Consider the following 16,054-nt stretch of genomic DNA (forward strand, 5'->3'; position numbering starts at 1 on the left):
TTTTGTTTGAGGATAAATTAACACAACCTTGGTTTTTATATTGTGACAATCAAAATGCATTTGACAACATTATTAGTAATTTTTAACATTGTTACTCTAGTACTAAAGCGTAAACCAAGCAACCAAGGATAGGCAGGAGGCTAGTAGATAACTTCTTGCTATGCGAAGCTTCATATGGAGTGAGAGACTATAATGCTTTAGTGGGGCACTGTTTTAGTATATATAAAATACACATGATAGCCTGAAGCCAAAATGCCTATGGCAAAAAGCTTAGCTTTTGACCATACATCATGCCTTCTCCATAAGTGATCTATTTGTTCGTTAACAATGCCATATTTTGAATGGAGTAATACATTGTACCTTGGTGTTTTATCCCATGACCTCCTCAATCAAAATGAGGGGTATCAGTATACAACCGAATACATTTTTATTTGTAAGCAAAATTTCTATAAGCACTTAAATACTTTGGACATGTTTTAAGAGGATATACCCATGCATGCTTGAAGTAATCAGCAATAAAAGCCACAAAGTAAAAATGGTTATTAAAATATGAAGTATGTATCAAATCACAAATGTCACAATGACAAGGTGCAATCTACAAGGGGCTTACATAGAACCATCCTTAGGGAACTTCGAACGTTGCATTGTGCATAACATATAGCCTTCAGCTACATGTTTCAATGGTGCCGCAACAGAGATCACCAAAGCAACATAATAAATATTTGCAACAATTAATAATTGACAATTTAGATGACCAAAATGGTTATGTCAAAAGTTTAGCATTTGAAATAGTCTTCGAATAAAAACTATGCATGCTAGATTTTCCACACATTTCTTGTAAGTGTCGATTTGATACAATCCACCAAACAAAGTGCCAGTTGTCACAATAGTATAAGGAAAAGTGAGATCTTGTATAGTAGATTGTCATCTACAAGCTTGACTACAAGACCAAGTTTTGCAAGTATAAATATAGACAAAAAGTTTGCCTTGAACCTTAATATATATAAAACATCAATAAGTGTGAAAGAACTACCACATGCTGCAATAAGCACAATCGTTTCAACTCCCTTACCTAGAAAAAAGGCATTAGTGGCATAAGGGACAAGACCTTTATTAGGTCAATTTCAAGAGAAGTAAACAAATCACGATAAGACGTAATGTATTTGGCGGTGTTGCTTTTAAAGTACTAAATATAATGCATAGATTCCACAATACTTGCATCATAAATAGATGGGTCATATTGACATTGTGCACTAAAAGTCCATTCTATATCCTACACAACATTTGTCAAATCCGCATTTGAAGAAGCATTTACATTGGTTACATTTGGGTCTTTTTGTGAGCTTCTAAAGCTTTAAGCTTAGGATATTGCTTGATGAAATGATCATTTTAGTGATGGCATTTCATCTTCTTGGCCTTTATTTCCATAATTCTCAAACATATTCTTGTTTGAAAAAGTTGCAGCCACAAGAGCGAGCTTGCTACTTGAAGAGGTGGTAGTATAGGAATTCTTACTTTCTCATGCAACCACAAATGCAAGTTCAAGAGCACATTGCATCTTTTTTTCCTAGACTCAATCTCTTGCAACAACACAAAGATAAGACCATCAAACTTTAAATCATCAGTCTTATTCTGTCATTAGCAAGAGGATGAGGTCTTGAAGGGCCTTTAAATTTGCAGAGATTACAAAAGTGATTATAATTTGGGTAGATAGGTGTACGCCATGCGCCTTTGCTTCAACCTCTCATTTGGCCTCACAAGTACCCATGACAATGGCAATCTCTTGTGCCCAATATACCTTTGGATGAACGCTCTTTGTGGCCCCTGTGCAATATTCCCATACAAAACCCCTCAGAAACCAGCTGGTGAGTTATTTATTGAAAGGCATCTCCTGGTAAACCTTGAGGTGCACCTCCATGAGCTACACATATAAGTGCGGATGAACCCAATAACATTCTACTTTTATGCTTGGTTCATGCTTTGCACAAGAGAAAAGCGATGCCTAGTCCTCATTTGAAACGTCTTCCTTCTTGATTTCCCGCGGGTTGACAACCCCATCATACCACCCATGAACCTCTTTGAGGTCATCCTTTGTCTCGCAAAATTTCCAAGGTCCATTGAAATGGAGCTCAAGAAGGTTTAAGGACCTTGAAGGATGTTGGATTGGCTTGATGTGCATGTGAATTTTTTTGGATGTTGCAACCTTTTCTCTCTCGGAGGGGCTTGGTTTCAATGGCTTTGTTAGCCCGTCTCTTCATTGGTGGCATCTTGCAACACAGAGTTAAATAGACAATGAAGCACATTTTACTTCTCTCTCTCTCTCTCTCTCTCTCTCTCTCTCTCTCTCTCTCTCTCTCTCTCTCTCTCTCTCTCTCTATAGAAATGCCATTTTGAAAGTGCTGCTTTGTAGCCTCTACGGCTAACCCTCCCTGCTATACGATTACGGGCACATTTTATTACATGTTGATGGTGATGCCTATTCTCCCTTTGCACAAGTAGCCATAGAACTTGTGTGTGTGTGCGCGCGTGCGTGCGTGCGCATGTGTGGAACTGTGACGTAAGGATGAAATGTACCGGTACAAGGCTTCTTGTTATGGAGGAGAATCTCAACAATCAACAATGAGGGTAACACATAGACATTCCATGCACAAATCTGTACTGCTCAACATTGATGTGTGGCACATGTATGTGTAACCATACTGAGTGTTGTGCATGCATGAAAAACAGAGTACATATGAAACCTACCTGCACCCCTTCTCAAGATTATCTAACAATTTGAACCGGCTTGAGAACCTTCTTGCCCAAAATTGAGCCTGCCATTCTTAATTTTGAACAGGCTTTGGATGAAGCGAACCTATCTTTTCTCGAGCCCTGTTAATACCACCACATCTCGTTTGATTCTCTATACATGGCCTCACAATTTTAGTTTCTATTTAGTTGGGTGAGGCAATGTAAATGAGAGCAATCTAGACAAGGGAAGCCTATGTTGGTGGCCTCGGGAAGTCTAAATAGACCTAGGCGTAATTGTGCATCCTCATGAGGGGGCGTTGTGTTCACGTGGCAAAAGCATATTTGCTCAAAGATAAGCATGTAGTTTCTCGACCCACCAACAAGACAAACGACCTTATACGCCAGAAAAACAAATTCATTTCTTCACACTACAACATGTAACATGGGTGTGAATCTATGTCTTTCCCTCAATGAGTTGCAACCACAATCTAACCACTACATCTCTTTTTATTATCTACACAAGGCCTCACAATTTTGGTTTCTATTCAATTGGTTACCATGATGTGAATGAGAGAAACTTAGAAAACCCAAGCCTACGTTGGCAGCCAGGGCCAGTCTGACGAACCCTAACCATGGGTTACAATCCACTAAAAAATCTAGTGCAAAAGCAATATTTTCACATAAGTCAAGCATATGGAGCAAGAGCATGATGAGAAGTTCATGGATTTTGTGTGTGTCAATAAAGAAAAAGTAATCCATTGACAAATCCAAGGAAGAAGCAATATTCACAAACAAAGAATCAGAAGCTTAGAGGGCTCCCACAAAAGCCAATTTCAGGTGCTTTCGGAGGGCTCTTTAAACGGAAATGGGTTGCCCCATAACTCCTTCACATTTTCATTGTACCTTCTTAGATGTGGGGCATGATCTAAAACAGCCTCCAAGGTAGGGGTTCTGTCAACCACCCTGTACACTCAAAAGGGCCCTCTATGACTTGAGATTCTAGATCATTTTATCTTTTGACCCTCTACAAAGGGTCTCCCTCGTTTTTCTCTAAATGAATCACAATTTTTTATTGGTAGAACTTGGCTTTATGGGGCTCTAATTTTTTAAAAAAGGATACACTCACATTTTAGTGGGTCCCCCCAAAATGTAGGGCCTATAGGGAGCCCTTTACGTAACCTATGTGTGCATTCTGATAGCTTGTGTTGTAATTGGGCCATTGACAAGGGACTTATGTGTGCACAACATGTTTCTGCAATAGTCTCTATCTAACAGTCTAGTTGTGACTTCTCTTAGACCCATGTGAAGGTCTTGGGTAAGGCCACATGCCCTTTAAGGTGCGAGCATAGGTAATCATGTTTAGGGAGGGCTTCCCTACTCACTCATTAAAAATAATAAAGATCTTTCTTACCAAGCCTTTCTAGGAAGCAAGAGCATGATGAAAAGTCAATAGCCATGAATTTTTGGTTATGTATTGATAGAGCAACAAAAAATCCCAGCGACAAATCAAGGGAAGAAGCAACATTGAAACAAGTCAAGCAAAGCCAACAATAGCACGAACAATGCAAAGATTTTGTGTTACATAGTGGCACCAAATCCAATGACAAATCCAAGGGGAAAGAAGCAATGTTTGCATGCAAGTCATGTTGATGACACTTAAAAGTAAGTGTATGTGTTTGCGCGTGTGCGCACATGTGCACGTGTATGCACGCACGTGTATTCTTGTTTAGTATAAATTAAAATATTTGCAACTAAACAAAAAGATTGTTGCAAATGACAATTGAGAGAAGCAATAAAGTGGTTTGCACTAAAATCCAAATGGTTCTTTAGATTTAATAGATCTTCGATATTCTTTTGAATAGCATGCATCCAAAAGAGAGAGAGAGAGAGATGCTCACCTACATCCATACAACCAAAAACAACTACTTGTTAGTCCTTAATGCATTTTGCAAGACTACTTGTTAGTCCTTAACTACTTGTTACTCTCTACATATTCTTTAGCTAGTCTTTTTTTTTTTTAATGCATTCCTATTTACACATATGTTTAAATATCCAAATTGGAAGTCTAAAGAAGGCTTTAAAAATGTTGGTCCCCTTCATGGGGCACTTCACCATTGTATACAAATTCCTTTTTGGTCAAATTTTATAACGGCATCAAGATCATGCGGTCGCTGCATGTCTTTGAACATGGGTTATCAAAAATAGTCGCCAATGTATTAAAAACAACCAAGATACTCTTTATAGTAAGCAACCACACATATGGTTTGAGTAATTAAGGATGTTTGCAAAAAACCAATGTATCCAAGCTTGGGGCATCTCAAACCACCCTTTACTAACGGTATTCATACTAAGCATCCTCTACAAAAAAAAAGTACATTATCCTCGTGAGGAGGGTGTTTTAAGTAAATAATCAATGATCAAGACAATATTAAATATGCGCATGCCCAAAAAAAAGGGATTATAGAATCATGTGCAGGTCTCCAACTCGAGGTAACCCTCAAATACAACAGAGGTCTACAAAAATTAACCTGATTAGAGAGGAGGTGGGTGATTACTTGTGATGTGCTGGCCTTCTCCTCCACCTTCTTTTGGAGTTCTTGGTCGTGCATGGAATTAATAGCAACAATATAACACAATATACATAGTGTGGAAAGGACCAAGTGAGCTTCAAAAGGGGCTCTACTCTCAAGCTTTATAGTAATGAGGATGATTTCTCATTCGTCTATTTCCTCCATCATCACACGATTTGTAGGTAGCTCACCATGCCGAGAGAGAGAGAGAGAGAGAGAGAGAGAGAGAGAGAGAGAGAGAGAGAAGCAAAGCATGATACTCATTATACAATAGTACTACCAAAAAAAAAAAATCAAGCTTAAGGATACCCCAAGGAGGGCTACCTGCAATAGGGTTTTCAAGCCTTTGTTTAGAAAAACCTACTCAATGTACACAAATGTGTATGTGTGTGTGTGTGTGTGTGTGTATTAATTTATATACATGACTCACAAGTTGAACTTAAAAAGAGAAATGACATAGGAAAGAATAAAAATGGTTACATATATTTTTATATAAATATGTGTACATATGGAAATGATTTTGATGTTTTAGCTACATTTGAAAAATGAACCAAATACAGTAATTGCCGTAGACATCCTTTGCATTGATAAATCGAATAGCTTTTGAATCTAGAGATAACAAAAGTCGGAATCCTAACCTACAATCGTCATGCAAACAAAAAAATCATCAGTTTTTGTGTTGTTAAATGGAATGTAGGTATAGAGTCAACCCGACAGTTGTCATGCATGTCTCTATTATCCACACGTTCATGTTTACCTTATTAAGATAATTTCTTGTATTATCGATCTCATCGCAAGCTTGGTCAATAAATTTCCAAAGTAGGAGATTTTCTTTTATGGATTATAGTTCAATCGTAGAAAGAGAATGGCTTAAAAGTAAAAGCTTTTTGTGGGGTAGTGACTCATTTGGAGATGCTATATTTTTGTAAACTAAATTCATGTAAACTTTAATGTGTCCATCAACCGAAAAGAGGTTAAAGACACTTACTAAGTGTTGAAAATTAATTATCGATGGAGATCTATATATTCCATTTTTCAATGCAAGCCATTGAAAAAAAAATCTGATGAACTCTTTATTCTCCTAGGCATCAAAATTACCAAAAAGAAAGTGAGTATTAATAATTTGACGCAACTCAATGTTGTTAATTTTAGGTCATGTGAGATTGTCTCAAAGATATGGGCTCAAAGTCTAATGACTAGTAATTTATACCTAGTGCTATGGGAAAGGAAGAACGCATACATGGTCCATGCTCTTTCTTTAAAGTTGTTAACAGACGATACTTGCAAAATTTATTCAAAAACAATTATGCAATCATTCATAGGATGACTAGCACGATTTAGGTTGCACATTGTATCTATGCACCCTACTACTACTACTTGGTCCCTTCTCATTAAACGGAATCTCAAGAAGATGCCAAAAATTTAAGTTTGATTTCAAGGCCTGTCGCCAGTGTTATGTCGCTTGCAGTCGTGCCTTTTGTCAGACTGTCACCCTCCACTCCCCATCCTGCTACCCGGGATCCTGGCTAATCCACTCGATCTATGGCGTCGTCCCAAGCCCTCGACACTCGCGACATAGAGAGAATGTTGCATAACACTGCTGCTGGTCTATACCTCTAGAGAGAGAGAGAGAGAGAGAGAGAGAGAGAGAGAGAGAGAGAGGGCTTCACAATGCGCTGTAGCGTACTTGCAGGGCATCAGGAAGGAGACAAAGAGAGAGAGAGAGAGGGCTTCACAATGCGTTGTAGCGTACTTGCAATGCATCAGGAAGGAGAGAGAGAGAGAGAGAGACGACCTCGCAATGCCGCTCTGCACCCGCTATCCATGCTTCCCCTGCTTTTGCTATTGAATCGCTGATCTGCCATCAACTTGGATGAAAATTTTCCTGATCATGACAAGATTGCCTCGTAACAAACAAGGGAGACAGAGAGAGAGAATGCATCACCGACGTTTTCCATCAACTCTTCTTCCTCCCTCTACTGCGGCCTCATCCTCTTCAACCAAATGCAACACTGTCTTATCCTGATCCTCCCAAGATTGCAAGAGAATCTACCCCTTGACATATATCACCTCTCTCTCTCTCTCTCTCTCTCTCTCTCTCTCTTTGCATCCGTGTGTGCTACACGTGTGATATGTCTTGAGCACAGATTTAGTTTCGTCACCTGTCCCATTCAAGCACCTCTAATATTTTGTCATAAATTCCCAAAATGCACTTCAAAATTGTCCGAATACCCCTGATTGCGACAATGCGACATTAAATATCTCCAAAGATTAAAACAAGATGAAAAAATGTGATAAAATCACGAGGCCTGCCATAGAAATTTTCCTTGCTAATAGAAAAATGGAAAGCGAAGATTAATCGAGAAAGAGAGGCAGGTGGAAATCCATTGAATCTAGCATAGTTGCTTTGGGAGACACACATTTTAGAGATGAAGTAGTTGTCGTACACGCATGTTGAGCCTCAAGATCGAGCGGGGGGAAAAACTCTCTTGACCAAATGGTTGTAGGTTACAAAAATTGTGTTTGAGACATATGGTGAGATGAGTTGATATACATCAAAGCAGGTGTTTGGATGGTATGAATGTAGATTTCCTTTGCTTCGATGGTTTGGTGGGTAGGAAGGGAGGGGGAAGTGGGAAGGGAGGGGAGGTCTCCCCTCCAATGATATTTGGGTTATTTATTTTGGGATTAGCATACATGTGATGAATGATCTGACCAAAAGCAAAATCTTGTGCCACAAATGTAGTGAGGTTGTTGGCTTCTCACCGAAATATGGTCTAGCATTGAATTATAGATGGTTGTTGTATCTTTGATTTGTTGCCGATAGTTCTCCGAATGAAGTAGAGATCCAACTGTTGGTATTGGGTTTTTGTGGTGCTAATGTCGATGTTGAAGTCCCCTAGTACGATGCTCAGGTTTTTTTTATTGTTTTCTTGTATCAAGTGTTGGAGTTCTAAAAGAAGTGTTTTTATTGGTGTGTTTGGTGTTTTGTATACATTCATGACATGGATATGAGTTGCATTTTGATTTCGAAAGAGAAAGTTGCATCGATTATTTCAAGTCCTACTCTTGAGACAGTTTTTTGACATATGGATTGAATGCTTGGATGGTGGAATATAGATACACCATAACCATTATAATGTTGAATATGCTCAAAGTTTGGTATCAGGGGGTTCATACTTTTTTTTTTGTTTCGTTTCTTGGAAGCACAAGATACTGGATGACATGAAGTTTGGGTCGCCCTTGATGTGGTAAATGTGTTTGTTGATTGAGACGATGTTTAATGATGCAACAATATGGTGTGTTTGTGCAAGTGCAACTAGGGGCTTGTTCAAGTAGGACCATCTAGCATCTGTCTGGAGACGTTTGATTTCTTTCAGGACTATGGGGTCAGTTTTGATGTGGCTCTTGAGAATGGGACTAAGAACATGTAGATTTGCAGGGTCTTTGATATGTGATAGAGCTGTGTAGACCAAGCCATGAGATTGGGTCCCAGTAGGGTCGAATGCGACTGTTGTCATTGTCAAGCCTTGGGATCTATGGATTGTGCGTGCGTTCGCTGCTTGTATTGGGAGTTGTGTTCTTGAGACTAGGTTGAGTGGGTTCTTTCCTACCTGAAAGTCTTTTGTGACTTGAAGTATTGGTGTCCATTGTTTTTTTATGTTTGCATGGTAGAGATGTGCATTTTGGGATCGTTGTCTTCTCCCAATTGAGGTATCGAAGAACTCCACCCAAGCTATCAATGATTGTGCTCTGTTGTTTGTTGTTTGAAAGATTCCATCTGCACCATTGACCAAACCATCAAGCACATTGATATTGCTAGCACAAAGTTCGACTATTATTCCTGGCTTTAGCTCAAGGATGGAGGATAATCCAACAGTTACTTGAGGGTTGTTTGGAATGACTAGGTTCTTTGAGCATGTTTTGTGGAATTTGTCATGAGCCTTGATGATGTATGGTGTCTCTTGCAAGTTCTCAAAGTCTGTTTGGTTGTGCTTGGACTTTAGTTTATTTGTGAAGAAAAGATGAGGTGTTGTAAAAATGTCAAATTTGTTGTTTGCAAATGTGTCATTGATAAATGCCAAGTCTCTTTGTGTTTTCTCCGCAACACGTATCCTATTTAAGACCTCTATAAACAATTCATTTGATTGGCGCATTGGTGTTGTTAGCTCAACGCATGTGATATGTGTGTTCCAGCTCGATGGTGTGAGGATGTCAAGTGTATTACCTGTGTCGCTGAATATCCAACGGTCGCGGACAGGGCTTGCTTGGCAAAGATCGCCACAAAAGATAACGTCTAGGCCACCGAAGGGTTCATTGTGTTTGTGCTTTATAGATCGGAGTCTTGTGTCAATAATACGCAATAGCCTGTTGCCTATTAAGGAAGCCTCCTCAAAAACAACTAGTTTGAGGTTTGCGTTTGCCTGGGATAGGTCATTGAGGGTGTCGTTGGAAAGAGGGGCCATCTCAGTCAGCATCAATGGAAGGCGCAATGCAGAGTGTATTGTTGTGCCACCAAGGTTGAATGCTGCTTTGCTTGTATATGCCATCAACAATGCTGTTGGAAGCTCAATATTTCCTTCTATCGAAGGTGCATAGTGTCGAACCAAGCCTTGGATGACTGCACGCAAAGTAAAGGTTTTCCCTGTGCCGGCGCCTCCTGTTAAAAAAAGGTGTATTTTGTCATTTGGGCATACTCTCTTTCGTGTCATAATATCATCGTAAAGATGTATTTGCTCTATATTCAAACTCACGACAATTGAGTGATATTCTTCATTTGGCATTCCAAGGAATTTGGATGATGTTGGTAGTTGAGTGGTATGATGCCTTGTGGTTGGTAGGTCGAGATCAAGCTCATAAGTGAATTGTTGTTGTTGAGTTTCTTGTGAGGAGATTGAGCAAGATGTTGATGATTCTTGATTGTTGATTTCTAGTTTTGTGAAAGGATCCATGTTTTGTGCAATTATAGCAATATTAGACTCATATCTCTCTCTCCAAGTTGATGTCAAATCATCGAACGTGGATTCATCGCTTGTGAACGGTAGAAACAACAGACATAGTTGGTGGTAATGTCTCTCGCTGTCGATCTCCTTGTTGAAGCTTGTATATCTGATGATCCGAGGCTTTTTGCACTTGTGGTGTGTCCTTTGTGAGATAGTGTATTTGCTTACATACTCTGCCAAACAAAGATTTTGTATGCTAGCTGGTCTTTTTGTATACTTTGTTACGAGATCATCAAAGAATATGTCTGTGTCATCATGATGAAGTGTTTGCAAGGAAGTCTTCGTCTTTAACAATAGTTTTCTTTGGGTTTGGTAGTCTGCATTGATGAAGATAAATTGCCTGGTTGTGCTGTGCAATGGAAGAGATAGTGAAATGTATGTTGCTTGTTGAGTGTGATTTCTTGAGCATTGATCAAGGCACCTCCAATTTTCTTAAGACGCTCCAATGTGGGAAGACTCTCCTTCTTGCATTTCTCAAGGATTTTATTGATTGCTTTGCTTGTGGTCGAATCTGTTTTTGTCATATATGATGTGCAATATGCAGCAGCTCCATGAGGATTGAAAATAAACTAAATGAATATCAAGATTGCCATCCCACAATGTGCACATTGTTTTGTTGAAATTGTTTGTGTATATATTTTTTGGTTGTCTTTTGAGCAAAAGTGTTGGTTCTGTGAGCGAAGTTGAGAGTGTCTCAAGGTACATGTCTTCATCCATGCTTAAAGAGGATAACCAATCATCAAAACTCATTTCAAGGCAGTGTGGCAGAGCTGCAAGTTGACTTTCGAGTTGTGTCTTATTCGCAAGAAGAATGGATTCCCGTTTTTCACTTGATCGTATTGAACGCAAGATAGTTGTTTGCCGTGCAGGTGGTCTTGGAAATCCAAAACGGCAATGCTTCTTTCTTTTTTGCAAGTTCTTCGATGGGAATGGATTTGTACTTTTTGTAGGTCAACAGGTAATTCATCTTTGTCACTTGAGATGTATTTATCAACAAAAGCAATCACTTCTTTGTCATCAGAAATTCCAAGCTTTGGAGAATTGTCAATCCAAATTAATCCATGATCATGTTGGCTTCCCCTATGCTGAAATTCTGTGACAAAGAAAAAATCCATGATTTGGCCAAGTATTTTTGAATTTCGTTTCAACTCTTTCTTAAGTGCGTTGAATCTATGGACATAGTATCGAGCTGTGGTGATAGGATTTGCACGAACCAACGCACGGATATAATGTGCACTAGATTGGAAATTAGATTCATTGATTTGTGGATTAAGCGCAGCAAGACATTCGTGCAATGGCTTCCATCTTTGCTCTACACATGATAGCATGACAAAAAAGGTAGGCTGTCCTATTTGTCGAATCATGGCGAAGACATTACGCTTGAGTTTGGCCTTGTAATCTGATGATGTTCGCAGGGATTCAAAGTCATGATATCCTAGCTGGGATGATAGTATTCGATCAATGTTAGTGTTGTTCTGAACATCTTTTGCGCATAGTTGCATGCCTTGCAATTTTCCCTTGCGCAGACGTACCCATATAGAACCAAGCACTTTGCCAATGATAATCTTCATCACTTTGAAGAACAAATTTTCAATGTCTAATGCAAAGCGTCTATCCTTGTTTTTGAGCTCCCATTGTGCGATCTTTAAGTAATTTTTTTTCGCAATGTTTGCATAGGTTCTTCTTTTTCCAAAGAACAAAGCTGGAAATGATAATTCCTCATAATCGGCATCATCAAATAGGCTCAGTGGGGAAAATCCTTCACACGGAGCGACGCTATGGACATGTGCACTGTGATCGATGACTTGTTGTGAAGAATAGATACCATGGACAAGGATGTCGGAATGTTCATTCACTAACTCATCAACCTCATCTTCTTCATACAACACTACATCCGGACTCATGTGAAAAGTAGAAACCCAAGCTTCATTAATAGAGGCTTTGTGCTCTATGTATAAAGGGGTGCTAATCAAATCTTTCAATGCTTGGAGCACATAAAAGGGACGTACACCACCACTAAGGTATGCATGGGCATCTCAAGTTTACGCTTAAATCTCCACAAGGATTGTAGCGTGCTCATCACTAAAACGCGGCAAGATTGCTTGAATTCTTGTCAAGTCTGCCATGCCATTAACGACACTACCTCGCAGCCCGAACTGACCCTCATAATTGAGCTCTCGTATTTGGGTGAAAGGAATGCGAAGTGATACAAGGCGCTTCTCGATTGCATTTAACAATGCAATGCTTCCAATACTTTCATTGAGGAGAGAATGTGGATGTATGCAAAAGAACAGCTTCCTTTGAGATTTCAAGCTTTGCTTACAAGAGAAACAAACTCTTTTGTCTAGAGCAGAGTTAAATATTTGCAATCCCATCAAGGTCTGGAGAAAAGATGCTTCGAGCACACTCAAACAATGCAAACTCTTTTTGAACAAAGGACTACCACAGCTTAAACATCCATATGCAGGAGTGTCTTGAATTTCCACTAAGTATTTTTGTTTCCTAGATCTTTTATTAGATTGAGGCACAACATTGTCTTTATGCAACATTTTTGATATTGAGTAAACTTTCTTTTGAATTTGTTTCAAAGTGTAAGAAGAACAAACTTGTGCTCGAAATCGAGAAGCTATCTCCAATGCTGTCTCAATGTTTGGAAAACTCTTCACAACATCCACCAATCTAGCGGCAAGATCTTTAGGCCAGGAGCAGCGCTTACGTTTCTTGATGGAAGGCGATTGTGGAAAAACAAACAATCCATCTTGACAAATAAAGACGAACAAGCCATGAGAAGAGGAAGAAGATGCAACACAAGGATTAGCGTTAAAAGAATGTTGATGATTTTGTTCTTAAAACACATGAACAACACATTGAAACTCCAAGACATGGCAAGCTAGATTGATCAAATTGATTGAAACCAAAGGAGAATTTGCTCTTGTGCCAATACGTTGGCAAACTAGAGATTCAAGAGTTTTGTCGTCAACATTATAAGAAACACGCTCATCATTCCACAATTTCAGCCACACACTTGTGATCTCCAAGTCGTGAGAACGAAATTTTGCAACAATATGCTTGGACAAAATATTCTCTTATGAATTGATAGAGATATCTACACCACATACAAACAACAATGCCCTTAAAACATCTTGATTACAAGGAGATGTCATCCAAAAATTTGAGTCGATTGAACATTGGAAACCATTTATACAAAAAACAATTTTATCGTCAAGAGATAATCCCACCATAATGCCTAGATACAAAAGGATATTCAACAGAATATAGGCTTACTAGACGAGTGCAAGGCACATTAGATAGATAGCATCTCCCTATTTAGACTTAAAGCTTGTTACATACCCATGTGCATCAATTGAGAAATGCCCAGCTCTTTTCATTCCCACCAAGGAAGCTTTCAAACTCACTAGATCAGTTTCATACAAATGCAAAAAAGAAGAGGGTAGGCGAAGGACTTGGTCATCGATCTTTCCGTGCAAGGTGACAGAAATGCCTTTGCCGTCGCGAGGAACCAGCTTTGATTGAAGAGCAGGAAATTTCCAAATTTCAACAACTTTGTTGCAAGTAAAACAATGAGGATTAGAGCTTTGGCGTTTGACTTGGGCAGATTTGCAAACTCCACATAAATACTCCCATCCAATGCTGTTGACGTTAACAACCTCAAGAGAACCAAACACCTGAAATTAACATAAAGGGATCACACAATGCACAATGAATACAACGAACCTACCAAGCGGAACTCACCGTTTTTCCGAATCTCATATTAGCAATCTGCTTATCACGGATATCTTTGAAAACCAACTTCAATTGAGAGGGCAATGGCAGCAGGATAGTGTAGTCCACGACAGACAATGTGTTAGAGAATTGTTTGAAGACATTTATGTTGTGGGCCACACAATCATAAAATCCATTCTCTTTGACTTCATTGGATATGTTATAAAAATCAGCCTTTCGAGAAGATACAAACAAAAGCTGCAGCAATAACAAACAATCAAAACACTATCAAGAACACTTAGAGCTGTGCATAGAAGCTTACCGTTGCTCTATCAACATCAGCAAGGCCATCAGCAACAATAAACCTAGTGCCACTACTCCCATCACTTTTTGCCATGTTCTCCACCTTGATAACAATAAATGCTACAGTAGTCACACCATCTTCAATTGAAGAAGTCCATGATGAGACAAGATCTTTAATCTTGTGCTCGGGAAAGAGAGTTAGCACAAAGTCGAATGAAGGAGCCTTCACAATAGATGTAGTTGCATCAGCATAGAGAGCAAGTTGGCAAGTGCCTCCATCACTAGGATTCTTTTTCCTCACAACAGGGCCCTCAATACGTATAAAATCAACCACCACAAATGAGTTGACAAACTGCTCAATATAATTTTCTGCCACAACAAAAGTGATAGTATGATGTGCAACCTTGTCCACAAGATCAGCCTTCAAAAATCTGTTGTAGTTTGCTTTTTGGATTTTGTATGTGCCATATTTTGCAAGCACCTTACCGATGAAGACAAAACGGTAGTTAATAGCATCAACAAGCTCAGTAATAAGAAGCTCGAGTGTAGATTGGCTCAATGCCAATTGACATTCAAAAGAGTCAACAATAGGCTTTGGCTCTTCTTTAATAGATGCTAAGCCCAACGAACGATTCACACCAACAGAGGGAGTGGCAATCCCAGAAATGTTAAGCGGTGTTCGCCCTACATCACATGGCACACAATACTATTATTATCGATTACACATTGGTAAGCCATAGAAATTTAAACAAAGCTAATCTCTCACAGTGGCCATTCCCCTTGCAATACTAAGGGCCTTTTGAACAGATTTTGGAGATTTCTTTAACTTGGCCTTGGGACTAAGCTTTTTAAATGCTGAGTTTGGAGAACCTACTAAGCTACTTGACGATCCAAGGCCCCCACTTTCAGACACAACTTCATGCAAGTTTTCAGTTCTAGGAGCTGCGCTTAAAGTCTCAAAGTAGTCATTGCTTGAGTTTGTAGAGAAAGCATCTATAATCAAGAGCAAATTCAAGACAGTTTCCAAGATAAGCAAGACAACAAGACTCTTAAGCGCCAAAAGAGGAAACGAAATGCAGAGGTGTATTACCATCCATATTCGAATCCATGGCGCCTTGGTATAGAGAGTGATGCTATGCTTTGATAATAGATGTGGCTATAAGGTTTAAAAGACTGTACTATAGAGGAGGTAAAACTCTCAGCAAGAGTAATCTCACAATAGGAGGCTTGTAAAACATGATAGTTCTTCAAAATACCTTTGGCTTTTATATACTAACAACTCAAAGAGTGAAACGTGATGGATAATCTTGAGTACTTCAAGAAAGATAGTTCAAAAGTTCCACTCAAAGGTTGGCAATAAATGCAAATTTTTACAATTGTTGCCATCTATCATTATATAATATTGGGTCACGACCTATACACTCCATTAAGAGAGAGAGAGAGAGAGAGAGAAGAGTGGGCTCTTTTAATTAACTCTACTTCGATTTTTGCAATAACATTAAAAGCTATAAATAACTCAACTATTACTAGAGAGAAGAGAGAAGGGAAGACAAGTACATCCTAAATATTAGAGAGAGGAGAGAGGAGAAGAAAAGTGCAAGGCTGCAAATGAGATGAGAACTACAACTAAGTAAATTAAGAAATCTAAAAAATAGAAACAAATATGATTCTAAATCATCACATCAAAACGGATTTGTTTTCTCACTTTACAATATTAACAATGAA

The 16,054-nt window shown here is 38.9% G+C and overlaps 1 protein-coding gene across 1 annotated transcript; it reads right to left on the reverse strand.

The window, feature by feature from the left end:
- Nucleotides 1-13,525: 13,525 nt before the first annotated feature.
- Nucleotides 13,526-15,422, reverse strand: LOC147463656 (uncharacterized). The gene is made up of 5 exons (XM_086529379.1): nucleotides 15,091-15,422; nucleotides 14,349-15,015; nucleotides 14,043-14,284; nucleotides 13,798-13,989; nucleotides 13,526-13,622 (listed from the first exon to the last, which is right to left on the reverse strand). The coding sequence occupies exons 1-5, from the start codon at nucleotides 15,420-15,422 to the stop codon at nucleotides 13,526-13,528; spliced, it is 1,530 nt and encodes a 509-aa protein (XP_086385505.1).
- Between the last annotated feature and the right edge of the window lie 632 nt (nucleotides 15,423-16,054).

Source organism: Adiantum capillus-veneris, chromosome 2, assembly GCF_014529385.1.
Source record: "Adiantum capillus-veneris isolate H3 chromosome 2, ASM1452938v2, whole genome shotgun sequence".
NCBI classification, from domain to species: Eukaryota; Viridiplantae; Streptophyta; class Polypodiopsida; order Polypodiales; family Pteridaceae; genus Adiantum; species Adiantum capillus-veneris.